The sequence below is a fragment of the Drosophila gunungcola genome, unplaced genomic scaffold (assembly GCF_025200985.1).
Source record: "Drosophila gunungcola strain Sukarami unplaced genomic scaffold, Dgunungcola_SK_2 000064F, whole genome shotgun sequence".
Taxonomy (NCBI): domain Eukaryota; kingdom Metazoa; phylum Arthropoda; class Insecta; order Diptera; family Drosophilidae; genus Drosophila; species Drosophila gunungcola.
The window spans coordinates 172,050-188,832 of NW_026453227.1; the positions used below are offsets into that span (position 1 = coordinate 172,050).

At 36.2% G+C, this 16,783-nt stretch overlaps 1 protein-coding gene across 1 annotated transcript in view; it reads left to right on the forward strand.

Moving 5' to 3' along the window:
* LOC128264302 (innexin shaking-B) overlaps positions 1-16,783 on the forward strand; it is a 62,077-nt gene that overhangs the window by 17,840 nt on the left and 27,454 nt on the right. Inside the window, 1 exon segment of the mRNA XM_052999718.1 lies at positions 5,703-5,859. Coding sequence (XP_052855678.1) covers positions 5,703-5,859 — 157 coding nt within the window.

Consider the following 16,783-nt stretch of genomic DNA (forward strand, 5'->3'; position numbering starts at 1 on the left):
AAGACGAAATACCTAAGAATAAAGTAAATTTGCAGAAAATAATGCTGTTTAATAAATAATTCGAAAATTGTATAATTTTGTCATATAACAATAATGCATAAAATATATTCTGTATTTTGTCAACGTGTGGAGTGGAGTTTTTTTCCAGTCATGGACATTGTTTCTGGTTAAATGATCGCTGATTTAATATGCTAATAATGGCACCCATGCAATATGGTCCCATTTTATTTTAATATACATATTTACCCACCCGAACGGTGTGCACATGGCGACTGTTTGGATGTAAAATGCAAAACGGAATTATGCACAATTATTTTGGCATTGGCTCTTGCTGCCCCCGCTTTTCATGCAATTTAATTGACGGCGGTTAACAGGAGCAATTATCGGACAACAAGGAGGCAATCTTGAAGGACTCGCCGCAACAAAGGACATAGAGGCAGGGTGGACAATTAAGCAGGTGGAAATGGGCGCAGGGTTGTCAAAGTTTTCAAAATGAAATGAAGGCTGCTCAGTGACCATGTAAGCCCTTAGCAATTTTCCGATTAAAATGTGAATGAATGAATTAATGTGAAATGAGGCAAGTGTTCATTGCGGTCAAAAAAACAAAAACATTAATTAGCTATTAGAAGTTACTTATTAAATATTGCTTGTTACGCAAGCTCTTTGTTTTCCTTGATTATTTGGAAAGCTTATCTTGCTTTGTGTATTTTATATTTCTTTCCCACTTGACTTGCACTTGGCTTTTAATTTGTTCTCTTATTGCACGCTTAAGTGGCTTCCCCCCATCAATTTTTCTCCAACTATTTTCCACCCAGTGTGCTCTTGCTAATTGCGCTTATTATGCTGACAGGAAAATGGCAAGCGAGTAAAATAAAAAATATATAATATGAGAGGGGAAAGAAAATAAAATCTTAAATGAGCAATCCAATGGCTTTGTGGCCATACCGTTTTTATGTATCTCTGTCCTTTTTTTCTGTTACAGATACATGCACGAGAACGTTTTATTGTTCCATACTTTGGGGCTCCTGCATTTCCCTTCGCATTTTCCTCTATTTTTTTTATTTTTCTCTTATTAACTGTTGCAACTGCGCTGCTAGTGCTTCTTCACTTGCGGCAAATACCTGCTGGGGCATAATTATTTGTTAGTAGTCTCCGCATCGCTAGAGAATCGAGGTACGCGGCAGTATTCCTCAAAAATATTTTTATTTTGTTTTTAAATTGTTTGCTATATAAATAATACTAAATTGATACCTTAAGCTTGTATGTGATGTTTGTGTTTGTGAACATTCAAACTAATTTGCATCATTGTGAGTTTTTAAAATATTGTTATATTCCAATATATTATTATTATTAGTGTGACCATATTATAATACTTTTCTGTGTGACCATGATCATAAGCCAGAGTTCAAAACTAGGTTGTTTTTAAATGAATTGAGTTTTTTAGACTAGGTTATTAAGCTTTTTCTTTGAATTTCCATTAACTTTTGCCAAATACAATTCATTTAACTGACATGACGTGCTACTTCTACCTGAGCTCCGGATTAGCTAGCTTCATCAGCCCCTCCTATTACCGCTGGGAAATTTGCAATTCCAACGCTTCGGCTGTCAGTCGGCAAAAGTAAATTGGCTGCGGCTGTAAAATAACCAGACAATCTCTTGTTATTCCCTGTTTTCCCCCGAACAGCCGATGCACCAAAATTGATTGCGACGTTATGGCAGCTTCGGATTCCGATTTTGATTCAGATTCCGATTCAGTAACGGCAGCTGTTTCACTCGCTGAATTATGCAGTCCCTGCAATATGTGCCTTTTTTTGAGGAGGGCAGTCTTCGGCCCATGGAAATTTGTGGCACACAAGCCGACAGTTAAAGGCAGGAAAATGCATTTCATATTTATCCGAATTCCGTATGTTTGCCATAGCCAAAAAAAAACCAAATATAACTGTATAATTATAATTTATAATTATAATTTGATGAAATAGTAAAACAAATAAACAGGATGTGTACTGTAAATATTTTACATTTAAATAGTTGAAGTACCGCACTTGGAAAAGAAACTTATATGGTTTTCATGCTAGACTAGCAGAGAAAATGTTGCTGTACTATTTTTTGTTTTATACAATATTAATAAAATAGTTGATGAAGCACCCAAAGGCCAAAATAACTGGCACTGAAATTATTTCACATTGAGTAAAGTTGAAGTTGCAATTTGGCTTCGCGTTTTTTACATAGCAATTTACCACGAAAAGGGAAATATTTGCTCTACATAAAGTCAAATATTAGCTTTTAATAAATTAAATAAAAATCCTGGAGTGTTTCAAAATGTTTACTAGTTCATATATCCGATTGTGTTAAGGAAAATATAAACGATACAATTTAGCCCTTCATAACTGTTGAATGCCAGTGAGATATATTTACCAGATAATTTTGGCACTTTGCTTTCAGTTTTACGAATTGAGCATCACAGACATCCTTTCTCTTTGAAACTCCCACTGATACCAAATATTTAAATAAAATTTCTTCACCTTTACCTTTTTTTTCGATTTCCTCTTTTGTAACAAATTAAATAAACTGTTCTTTTAACCGCCGACAAGCGATAGCAAGCGGAGTGGGAAAGTGAAAACACATTTATCTCGATTTTCACGCTGTCAGCAGCAACTCAAAAAGGCGACAGTTTGTGAAAAAAAAGCACAAAATAAATAAAACAAAAACCGAAAAAAAAAAAAATATATATATAAAAATACGGCAGGGACCAAAGCAAACCGAACCCTGCACAAAGTCAATTTCAAGATTTATTTTTCGCAATTTAACATTTCTGTTACGCCTGTCAGCCGGGAAAACAAAACAAAAGCCGAGGAAAAACAAACTGAAAACCGCCGAAAAAACCTAAGGAAAATTCATGCAGGGCGGATCGGGACACCCAAGCAGAAGGTGAATGCGGTTAAGAAAATAATAATAAATTAAAAGCTTGTGCCCCTCAGCGGAAAGGTCAAATAATTTCAATAACACAAAAAAGGAGCAAATCTGTGTCCTTACGCGATTTGGAATTGTTATGGAATGCCGAAGGCAGTGACAAAAAGCTGAATTGGTAATTTTAAAAACTGTCGACATGAAAATACCAGAGGAGATGTGTCTTAAAGTCTTTGATAAGGTCTTAAAATCATAAACAATACAATACAAAAACTGGAACTAGCCTTAACGCGATTAAATTATATAAAATCAAGTCAAAAAGACCGAGATGTAAAATTGTTTAATATTTTTTATTTATAAAATTTATTTAGTATAAATTACCCAACAATCAACATGATTGAATTTTTAAAATTGTGTCGTTTTTGTTCTGTGACATTAATGATTATAAATCCCTGGTGAACTGGAAAAATTAAATTTTTTCCATTTTTTGCATGAAAATTATTTATTGCAAAAATTGGCTAAAAATACAATGTTTCAGATGTTAATACCAATCGATTTTAAATTCTATGACCAACATAGTCTTCATTTAAATCTTAGTCATCAATTTATCTGTGACCTTTAAAAACCCTATTATATTTCAAGTAAGCAAACACATTTTAAATAAACTGAAAACACATTTAAGCCGAATACACCCCGCTGGCAAAGTCGATAAGGCCAAAGGACAAGTTACAAATTCTGTTGCCGATGCCTTTTTAAGTATTTTCAATTTCGGCGAGCCAAGATGGAACTTGCCACGACCCCCCACGCCCTCTGCTGCTTTTGTACTCAAATTTATTTGACCCCGAGGGTCAACATGCAGAAAAGTCGCGTCCAAAAAGTCGAAAAGCATCGCGAGATTCGCGTATGTTCCACGCAACAGCACAAAAGTAATCAGCAAGCAGTTGTTCCCCATCCTCCCTTCTTTTTTTTTTCATTAATAATAAATTAGGAGCACACCGGAAACGGAAATGCGCGTTGGCAGCCCGCCCAGAGCTAACTTTATTAGTTTCTTTTTGCCGCTTTTTGCCCGGGGAATATGCGGTATTAGAAAGAATTCATTTTTGCATTTTTCAAGAATTAAATTCCACAGATTCTCTTCCCCTTGGTGTTTGCAATATATATTTTCTTTATTTTTTTTTATGGAAGGGGGGTGGAGCCCTCGTGCCTTTGTGCTCACATGGGAATCCAATTAAATGCTCTGCTAATCCACAGAAAAGTGGGGAAAATCACAGAAAATCTGCGCTCGCTTCTGCTGTCGGCTGCTTAAGTCAATAGAGTAGTAAATGAAGCCTCAGTCTTATCAGCCAACTGCCAACGTCCTAAATCCCAACTGCACATTGAAAAAAAAAAACTGGAGTGGCTTTGGAGGAAAAATGTAAATATAAATTTTTTCAAAATTATTTTTAAACGATTACAACTATTTTTTAGTAGTTGGTGAAACAATTATGGCATTTAAGCTAAATTGGATTACCTAAATAAATTCAAATAAAATAGTATTTTAGGATAGGCGAAATGTAAGGCATTTATTTTAACATTTGAATTAAAAGTGAGTTTTGTTTTGACGGCCTTATTTGTCGGACTTTCGGACTTAAACTACTAAGAAATTAACTAAAAATACCAAAATATAAACATATAATAACAGAATTAAAATTCAGCACTAAGAAATCTAAAATGCACCAAAAAAGAGGCAACTTTTCTCCCTATGTAAATCGCAATCTCCGTTTCTCTGGTTAGTCACAGCTTAAAAGCTTGGCTAATAAAAACTGGAATTATGCGTAAGTGTGTGCCAGGACATGGAGCGGATAGATGTAGATGGTAACTCGGATGGAAATTGAAGATGAAAACTCAGACAGAGATGAAAATGGAGGTGGAGATGGGAGATGAAAATGTTTCCCTGTTGCTGGGGGCAATTAAACGATAAGCGTAATCTGCTTTGTCAATTCACACAAAATGCGTAAAGTCGTCAGTCGAGGAGGATTTCAATTAGCCAGCACTAAAATTCCAACCATACAGGCAGCTCTATCCTTTGTGAATATTTTGTAGCCCAAACTCACACACACCACATACTATATAGACATATATATATATACATATATACTGTATAGTAAAGAGTCGGAAAAGTGGGTGGGCCACTAAGTGTGGCCAATTAGCACAAAGACTGGGGAAAGTGTTTCCGTTTAGCAGATGAGAAAAGCGAGCACCTCTCAAGTGACAATTTGCTTAGCGCTTCAATTTGGTTGCGAGCCGAGGGCCAAGTGGTGAGGTGGAAAAGTGTATGTGGTATAGTGGCAGTTGGTGACCTCGAACAAGAATAACCTACATGTCACCGCAGTGAAGCTTCTTTGCGGACTACAAAAATTTAACAAAATATGTGTCAACTATAAAAAATTTTTGAATTTTTAAGGCTTTTAAAAAGTATTAGTATATAAAGTTCCTTTTGTTTTTTGCAAATTAAGATTGATTAATATGTTTTTAAAAAATTAAATTATAATTTGCACTTTAAAAATCTCTTAAGAAATTTAGCTTCTTAAAGCTGGTTATACAGTCGACCATCAATATGTGAACGTTTCCCAACTCCACTCAAAAAAAAAAGTTAATAAATAAATAAAAGAAATATGAATTAAATATCCTTAAAATAAATATTATGAAATCATGAACTTTGTGACACTAATACATACTGCTCGTGACCTAAATTTTTAATTTTAACCATTAAGCGATTTTTTCTTACCATTTTTAAACAATCCCCATTTTTTCAGGGTTCTATCACGCAAACTAAAGCCACATCTTGTTGCGGACACCGTTAAGCAGTATATAAGTCGGGCCCAACGCACAACCAAAAAGGGTTCTCAAGAGCAGCAAAATATGGAGTTTTTACGCGGCGTCTATGCGTTTATGCAAGTGAGTAGATCATCGGTGAGTGTCCACTTCCTTTTTAACAACCGTACTAATCCATGTGAACTTGCTCTACTTTTATACCGCCTTTGGTTGATTGATTGATTATACCATACCATACTCTACTCTACTACTACAACTCAACTCGAACTCAAAATCAAACCAATTATATCTCTAAAACCAAATCGATTTGAGTCACACATTAACAAAAAATAAAAAACCGCAAAATGAAAACGCAAAGCAAAAGCGAATCGAATATGTTACTACTACCTTCTACTACTTATTTATTTATACTACTACTACTCTACTACTACCATTTTTATAAGCGTAACAAATGAGTCAACTAAATACCAATTACAAAAGACAATAAGCCGAGAGTATCAAATGTATTTTACACTGTATACTGACCCCCTAAGAAAAAAAAACCCAATTTATCCCATGTGTAAACATCGAAACTCTACAGATGCCTGTGGACCATCGTAATTTGGGGGACTAACCCCATATAACCATCGTCGAGTAACAATGCATAAAGAAATACCAAGCCAAGACCATTCCATTTCAGTCAAAAGTATTACTCGTCCCACCACTTTACTTTTACTTTTCCCCCACCATTCATTTCGTTTGTGTTTTGAGTTTAGTGGCCATGACTTTTTAACCATTGCCATTACATCTAACCCGGCCCCTAGATGATAACAATAAAGCGAAATGCAAATGAAAGTAACAACAACCAGAATAAGAATACTCGTAATAATGTATTAACCGTGAGCACATTCCTTCAAAAGATCACAACAAAAGACAGAAAAAAAACAAATGAACATTCACAAGAAAAGGTCAGCAAAAACCAAAGAAAAAACGCAGAAAAAAATTAAATTAATATGCAAAACATTCATCAAGTAGGATTATTTTCAACATGAAAAAAAAAAACCAGCGGCGGGACAAAAGATGATGACGTCTCTTTTTCGTCCCCTCTATTGCCGTCTCTTTCGGGCTTTGCAAATTCTCATTGAGACCCATTCTGAGCCCATTGTCCATTAATAACCATTGTCCATCCAACATATTCCCATCTCTCTCGGACTTTCTCTCTATATTTCTCTCTCTTTCCAACACACACACACAAAAGATACATGTCTCTGTCTCTCTATTTCTCTATGTCACTAAGTTTGCGTCTCCTTCTGTGTTGAATTTGATTATTGTTTGTAATCGGCTGTGTAATTGATTGATTAGCTAATATGTCTATGAAAGTCTATAAATATTACCGTAATTGTTACTATATCTATGTCTGTCTCCCTCTTGCTGTTTGTGTGTTTGTTTGTTTGTGTTTTTAAAAAGCAAAATTTTTAAGCGATTTTTCAGTTAAGCTCTATCTCTAGAACTCCCCCGATTGTGTGCGTGTTTAACCCAAAAAACTCTAAACACAAACAATTTCACAGAACTCTTAACCCCTGAAAGCCCTGCTCCGATGAAGTTTTTTATAGGGTTATGAGACGATCTATGTAATTAAAACCCAAACAAAATGCTTTATATATTCTATACCGAACGAACCCCTAAAACCGAAATGAAACAAAATAAAAATCGAATGTGCCCGCTACGTGAAGGTCGACTACAGCGGAAACGGATACGGAAACGGCAGCGGCGGCTATGAGGCAACCTTGACAACCCTGGCCAGTGACAACCCAGAGCCGGCAGCGATAACCGAAAGCGGAAACAACAACGCCAGATCGATTACCGATATCGAGAAGGAGGCAGCAACCGAGGCAGCAGCAACAGCAGCTGGGGAAGCTGAGGTCCTTTGGCCAAATTTGATAGCTTGCTGCAGTGCCACCACTATCAGTACCACTAGCAGTGCCAGTGCCAGTGCCAGAGCCAGTACCAGTACCAGCGACAGTTCCAGTTCCAGATCAGATCCTGCCCAGAAGAGAAGGTTACCTGGTACAAAAGCATCGACGAACAAACCCAGAGACAGTTGAGAGTGCGGCAGTAATAATGGGCATCGGTGCCAGATGCGGTGAATTACGAGCAAGAACTATGAACTACGATCGAATAATGCTAACGAATGTGATAACTCGTATGTACATATAGCCACGTATATATCCAAGTATATAACAAAAAATATTTACAAGCGAACTGCAAAACCGAATCAAAACGAAATCGAAAACGAAAAGAAACGTGACGCGCGATAACTTAGCACCACAAAGCAATTAAAACATGTAAAAAACCCAAAATCAAAAAATATAAAATAAAAGTAAAATAAAATCAAATGAAAACAGGGCAACTCGTGAAAAGGTGGCCTTAGCTTGTGCGACTGAACAACCAAACCAAATCAAATCATCGATAAAGATAACCGATAAGCAATTAACCGATCAACGAATCAGCGATCAATCGAATTAAACACGATATCCCGAAATCGTAATCAAAAGCGATCTCTACGCAAGCGGCGGCGGCGGCGATAACAATTATCGATAGCCGATAGACTGGCTCTGAACCACTGCTGGCGGTGTGTGTGTGTGTGTGTACGCGTGTGTGTGCGGTATCGCCCACGCGGCCACGCCCATCCATCCCCACCCCCGCCAAGAGCAAAGTGATAGAAAATGGTAATTACAAATCAAACAATTCTAGTTCTCATTTTAAAAACTCACCACCCACTCTCCACCCGCTCCCCAGAAACTATCGAAAGCATCGAACTTCAGCTCGGTTTCTCTATCGATCTCCCTCATAAGGACCTATTGCTCTCTTTGTCTCTCTCACCAGTCCCGCCTGTCCCGTCTCTTTCACTATTTGTGTCTCTTTTTTTCAAAACCACACTTGATCTACGCCTTGTTTTTGCTTATAAATATTGCATATATATAAAAATATCATTATACTGTAGTTAATTAGCTCAAATTGTGCTTTTTCATTTATCGTTTTCATTGTATTCCATAATGGTTTATGATTTTAAGCAGTGATTCCTCAAACCGGATGTTAGTTAAAACTTTTCGGTTCGCGATCCCTTAACTTTGCTTTGGCTTTGTCAACTCTCTCCGTCTCCTTCTATCTCTCTATTTATCTCTTTCCTTTATGTTGTAGCATTTTTTAAGTCTAGTAGAGCGCGATTACAGGATTCCAGGTTAAAGAACAAATGAACCCAGAACAAAAACAGAACAAATCAGGGGATGCAAATTCCAAAAAAGAATAATCGATATTTTATCAAAAACGCAGCCGCACCGCGCCGAAAAAAAACGATAACCAGAAACTTAACCCGACGATAACAGATTGCTTGCCTGCCAACCAACGAATATGCTGTCAACGTCTACGTAAAAATTAAAATAATAACCGTTTGTTGCATAAAACGAAAGAAATATGAAATGGTCAAGCTAAAAACCAAATCAAATTTAATACAAAATGAAGTTTGTATCAATTTCTTCGCCCTAACCCTACTTGTGTCTCTTTCTATTTATCTCTCTCTATCTCGAAATCTCTCTGTCTCTCCTTAGTAACTCTGACACACTTACACAGTTACAGACACACATACACACGCAGACTTTGTAAAAGTATAGTAAAGTGTTGCGAGTGCCTAGTGATAACCGATAAACAATCACGATAAACGACAAAGATAAGCTGGCAAAAAAAACGAAAAAACCGATCAGCCAAGGTTAACTTTTTCAGTTGATTTCAATTATGATTTTCCACATCTATCAATAACGATGACTATTTATGCGTATGTAACTAATTAAGTAGGTCAACCAAATGCAATCGAAGCAATCGATTACAGTACCCAAATGCTATCGCAGGGCTTTCGGATGTGAGGAATCCGATGAAGATGAAAGTCTGAACCCATGATAGCCCTTTATATAGCTCTATTGCCGCGTATATGGTGTTCTGTGTAAATATATATATTTTGCCAAAAATCGAACGCGATTAAAAGACGTAAAGAAACAAAATTAAAACAAAACACATAAAAGCAAACTTGAAATTGAGCAAACTTGAAGCAATCCTCCTAATGTGGATCAATTATCGCCAAGAACCAAAACAAAACCCCTCTGTATCTCTCTTTCTCTCTTTGCCGCTCTCCGTCTCTCTATTCACTATTAAACTATTTCTCTCTGAGTCCAGATAATCCCCGTACCCGAAGTCTAGATAAGATACCCTTTACCTTACTCGAAATTCGAAAAGAAAAACAGAAAGCAAAAGAACCCTATAATTCCCAACCAAAAATTGTTTGACTCCACACCGCGCACACCCCAAAATAAGCTTTTGATTTGATATGATAATTTATGTTCCAATAACGCCCTCAGTTCTCTCACCAACCCCGTTCTTTCTGCCGCCCCAATCAAGTAGTTAAAGCTTCAATAAAACCCCTACAATACCAAAAACTGATACAAAAATCCCAAAAAAAAATAAACTTGCACGTGTCTTAAGCCGTAAACTGTACGCAACAACTCCATCAATTGCAGTCTCTTGTGTTCTATAATATGCATACTCGTATCTATATCAATAATGCTACTCGTACTGTACCAACTGTATCATTTGTTGTATTGTTTGCCGGATATCCTTGTAGTAACTTGAGCGTAACGTACACGGAAATGTTTCGATCGGCAGATCTCAGCAAGCAAGCGGTGGTAATAACCCTATACCGTAACTATCGTAATCAATCAGTATCTACCTCGTATTGCGGCATTTGTGGTATTGTATCCGTAATCGTAATATCAAGTGCAAACTATTTTAACTACCAACTAAGCCAGATATATATCAGCACACATATATGCTCGAAAATTGTATAAAAAATTTTGGTTAAACTAATTTTGTCAAATTATGCATTTGCATTTTGATTTTATCGCTTGAAGACACATTTTTTATTTAAAGATTTTTGATCACCAAAAATCGATTTTTTCGATTACTTTATTCCAATTCTAATAAATAGATAGAAAAACTAAACAAATAATTATAGATATTGATTAACTTGTGTTGAATTTAGTTATTAATGAATTTTGCCAGAGCGTATATGTGTGCAGGTAACTAAACCAAACATAAGTATCTCGCATTGTGTATGTGTATGCTTGTCTGTATGTGTATGTGTAATCAGTTGTACGTATATATCGGTGTAGACGTATATTGAATTAAACTTTTTATTTAGATATCTTCATTTCTTAAGATCGATAAGTCACCGAGCAATTGCGAGCAAGCCAAATTGTTGTTTTTTTATTTTCCAGTAATCGTAAGCGTTATTGATTTTCTATTATTCTATCGATTGGTTTGTGATCGTTTGATTTTTGGATTTCTTTATTTCGATTACCAATAAGCGATCGATGGAACTAAGCCGAGCAGAAGCAACAACTATCGTATTCTACACCATCTATATTTATCTATATGCCTATCTACTCGTACTCAAACTAAATATATCTATTATATACAATACTCAATATACAAACATATATACATATATATATCTATATGCATATCTTTACATACATATACCTCAATATATATATCTATATATCTATCTAAAGGAACAACAAAAACAAAACCAAAAAATAACAATAAATATTACTCGTAATACCAAAAAGTAGTTGTCGTTGTTGATGTTGTTGAAAATGTGCAATTTTAATTGATTGAAAACGCAAAAAATACCGAAAAATGTACCAAAGAAAACTAATGTAAACGAACGATTTTTTGTGTCGAATGCCAAAAAAACTGAAGCTGAATACCAAATAACCATAATAAACAATATCACAAAAAATAGAAAACAGTACCGGTTCGAGCGCCAAAAAGTATGCAACAGTATTCTTTTTGGGCTGGCATTTTTGCGAACTCTTTATTTTTGGAACCGTAAGAAAAGTACCACCCACTGAAGACAAAGAAGCAGAAGAGGAGGAAATCCCAGACCAAAACCGAACCACCCCCCACTTACCGAAAAACCCACCCATCACACCACCCCAAAAAAAATACCAGAAAACCAAAAATACCAATTACTCTTCTCCACTTCTCCATCTTTCTCTCTCTCTCTGTCTTTAACTCAAAAATGCTAATTTCAATGTTTTTGTGTGTGTGCGTGTGTTGCGTGCGCTTGTGTGTCTACAATTCAATTGTATTAAATTTGGTTAACTAAAAGCGATCTATATACGATATATATATTAACAAAAACCGATAATCCATACAAAAAATACCAACTGCTAAGCGGACAGGCAGCATATATGTTGGCAATCGAGCAATTTCTGTGTAGAAATCAGCAATGGAGTCTTGTCTCTTTATCTCGGCCCCGCTCTTTATATATCTCTCTCTTTCTACAACACTCTGTCTTTTTCAAGCTCACCCGCCGAGTGTGCGCCGCTTATTGTATCTTTGTATCTCACTCACTCAGTTCAGAACTATCGAGATTTGTTTTTGTTATCATTTTGAAATTTCGATAAACGAGAATAAAAAAATCTATGATAAAATGAAAGAAAAAGTGTGAAATATTCCCAAAAATAAGTATCAAAAGCTAAACCTAAACCAATGCAAACCCCACAGTTGACATGAACATATCTATACCGTATACTACCAATATACCGCATATATACTAACCAAATCAAAACTATTTACTCCAAGCTAAACTATATACTATACTATACTCAAACTATCCAAAATACTTGTGCAACATGAGCCACAGAGACAAAAAAGATAAAACACACAAAAGTAGCAAACACCCAGAGTTGACACCCTTTTTTTCGTATTTGATTTTGATACCACTCTATAACTGTATGATTCTGCAAACCCTATATGATAAACACCTATGACTACCCATGTACCATACAATAAATACGTATAAGTCATAAGAAAGCAGCGATTCAACTGAAGAATTTCACTTATTTTGCTGCCGATTGCCCACGCTTGAACTTGTTGTTTGCATTTTATTGGCCAGACCTGGCAACCCTGGCTGTGAAAAATCACCGTGACGCATGCATCTCTATCTCTTTGTCCTCTCTCTCTCTATCTCTGAAAGCAATTTATGTAAAAAGAACAAATTAAAAGCACGTAGAGCTATATTTTCCTTAAGTTTTTCCGCTTTTGTTGTGGCACGTTAAAATTGTTTGATTTGTATATCAGTAAACCCAGTAAATAGCTTAAAAATGAGTCCTTTAAAAACCCAAGCCCCTGAAGCTTGGACTTGTGTAAATAGGCGCCGATCAGCCGGAAAATAAATTGAAAATCACAAATCGATTACAAATGGTTTGACCCACCCCCACACACACACCAAGAACACCACTTATTTAACACTACTTCAACATATAACACCCAACCGTATATTCTAAATATATATATTTATATATAAATATCTTACTATAATCCCTTGTATTTGTATCTTGCATAAGTGAAAGCATCCAGTCTGCCTGCTGACTGAAAAAAAAAACAATCCAATAACTGTTACCCAAAAAAAAACACACACAAAACAAACAAAACACTACCCCTGAAAAGCCTGTTGTTAGTTTTCACATTTCTAAATTTTTTTTAGTTTAGTTCTTTGTTTAGTTCTCTGCTGAATTTTCCCGGGGCCAATTGTTCGTTTAAGTCGCCAATTTAAAGTCAACTCCAATGATGTGTAACCGGGGGGCGGCTTGGGAAGGGGGCGTGTCCCACTGATGTGAATCTGTCCTTGTTGTTTGCTTGTTTATTGCTACCACGCGGTTGGCACTTGGAGCTCAGTGCTCAGTGCTCCTGGAACTGAATTCCAGCTCTCGGAGACTGAGAGCTGACTTCAATTTATTATTGACTGGCTGCAAGAGTTCTTAGACGCATCCTAATGAAGCGTAAGTGGCAAGCACTGCGGCAGGACCCATAACAATAACAAATACGGGGCAGCAAGTACAAATACAAAGCCAGTCGCCTCCTTGTTGTAGCAAAAGCTTATTTTTATTGCCCCAAATATATTGCCAATGTTGTTCTAATAGCAGAAACGAGCCGGAGCCACTGAGCTTCCCATTCACTTGCTGCACTGAGAGAATAATTCCAGAGGCATTCGAACTAAAAATACCTAGTCAGTCAGTCCAAATTTTATTTTAAACACGAATTATTTCAGGTGTGCATAATTTATATATATTTGTACACGAAACCACATTAGCCATCATAAATATTTAGCGAATTTAGGGCTCCTTCAATAACCCGTATAAGATCTAAGGAATAGTGAAAAATAATTAGATTACATGCTAAAAAAAAAATAAGTTAAAAATTAATATTAAAAATAATACGTTCAAAAATTTTCAAATTTTAGGCAACATTTTTGTATACAATTCATTTTAGTTTAGTTAAACAAAATGCTGACAATGTTATTAAATAATGTAATAAAAGGCTTTTAAATAAAAACTCAACGTAATATTTCCTGTTTTCTTATAAATTGCATATTAATAAAGTAATAAGACTTACACTTAAATGAAATGCTACAAATGTATAAGATATCCCACATGCAGTAGAATTTTTCTCTCTCTGCAACAGCAGTGGCACTAACAGTCGACAGTCAGTGGCAGTTACCAGTAGGCGAATAAGAGAGTTCGGGGTTGGGACAATCGGCGAAAGGGGGCATAAAATTCATTGTTATGGTTACTGGGCATAAGTCAGTCAGTCGGCGAGGAGTCGGAGTGTTGGGGTGTCGGGGTCTTAAAGCCTCGAAGTCCCGGAGTCGCAGTCGCACTCTTCTGGCCCTCATTTCGTTAATCAGCCCTCAGTAAGTCAGTCCAGCGCACATGATACTTATTACACATGCTACTTTGGGGGGGGGAAACAGTCATCGTCGTTCATCCACTTGGGCTGAATTCCATTATAACCCAAGGGTGCACTCGGCCAGATTGGGTTGGTCAAAGGATTTCGGCTGCGCTCCTCCTCAGGCGGGGGATCGGCGTACAGTGCGTGCCGGAAGTGTAAGACGGTTATTCGGGGATCTCAGAGGAAGAGGTTAAGAATTTCACAGGAGATCTTTAAGCGGAAATGAAAATTTTTAAGTGGGACAGTGGCTGAAAACCCCCAAAGCCAAATTAATTAATTGTTAATTGTAATTACTATTTATTACGAAACAAATCATTTTACTGTCTATAAGGTGCTTCTTTGAACTTAGTGTAAACACGTCCTTAAAATATAAAAACAAGAGATAAAATAAAGAAAAATTCAGAAAATTAAGAATTCAAGATGACAGGACCTAGCAGCATAAGCCGCACTGTAGCCTCCCCCCGGAAAAACCATCCCCCTGGCCTGTTTCTGTTTTATGTGTGCGCGCATTTCCCATTTTCTTTGCTCGTTTCGATTTCGTTACGTAGACACTTTCGCTTTATGGTTTTCCTTACTTTTACTTTTGATTTACGCCTTCCAAAGATCATCGTTCTGTCTCTTTCCACATCTCACTCCCCTTCTCTCTCTCTCTCTCTCTCTTTGCCCCATTTTCTCTGTCTCGCTCTCTCTCTCCCCCACTCTATCTGTTGTCCTCTCTGTCGTTGATATGAGATGTGTTTTTTTGTATAGTGTGTGTTTGAACCCGAGTCCAAACCCTGGAAAGTGCCAAACCAAAAACAGAAAAAAAAAATCTATATGAGAAAAACACCCAGAAATCCAAAAGTAAACGCCTCACTTAATGATTGACCTCTGCTAATTCAAATGTAAAAACTCTGCCAATTTGGACCCAACATCCCAACAGAACTCACGCCAACCAAACCAAAATAAAATATATATTTATACTGTGCCAATTGTGAACGTAATGCAAAAATCTGCCTCTGCCTCTCACCAAAATCACCACAAAACTACAAACAGCAAAAAAATACAATGCGTAATGCAGTATCTTTAAACCAAAACAAAATGTTAAGCAATTTTCAAAAAGATAGCAAAAACAGCTAAAAGTGTAACACGCCAAAAGCACAGGACACGAACAAACACCATGTCACGATCACGATCACGAGTTCACCAAAGTCACTAAAGTCACTAAAATCACCAAAAGTCACCAAAGTCACGAATCAGCATTAAATTAGCAAATGCCGAAAATAAGTTCACACACGCCAGCACACTAAGAAAACCAATAATCCCTAATTTAATCCCTTCCCGATTCTTTTCTGGAAATCTCTGGTGTCTTTAAATATCCTTATTATCAGCCCAAATGTAGTATAGTAATTCAAATTTAGAACATTAACCTAATTTGAGTAATACACTCTGAAATAAATATTTTTGTAAACTAGATCATCGATTGAAATAAACTGAAATAAATTTAAATAAACTTTATATGTTTTATTGAACTATCATAAATTTTTCTGAAAAATTGTACTGTACTTTCTGATCTTACCTGTTTGAACTAGTAAATTGACACAATCTATTTAATATTTTATGAAACAAATATTCGTATTGATATAAATGAATTTATTTAAATACATCTATAATCGAAAATACTTTGACTACTTTTGAACAAATAAAGTATTATCCACGGAGATTTCTGGGTTCCCTTACGACTAAATTTGTTTTCCAATATCACGCTCTGTCTCTGAATCACGTTCACGCTCTGTCTCTATATGTCACGTTACCTCACAATCACTCCGTCTCTATCCGAAACCCTATCTCAATCTCTCTCTAGTCACTTTGGAATGGCCATCTTAATCGCCGTCGACTGCCAAAACCAAAAACCCCTATTTCTCTCTCTGTATTTGCATAAGTACACTCAAAGTAAAACGAAGTCAGTTAAATACCAACAACTAAAGCAAAATAAATTGAACTAAAGAAACCTAAATAAACCTACTTACTATCTATCTCTCTCTCTCGATTACTCAATCACGGATTCACTTACTCACCAAAAACAAACTCTGTCTGACTCTCTCTCACGCAATCTCACGACCCCACCCTTAAAAAAATATGCAAAATGCAAAAAAAAAAAGCAAACGAAATGCAAGCGTTACCAAAACCAAAACCAAACCAAAACAAAATAAAGCAACTACAAGATAATAAACCACACTCTCTATATTTATATACA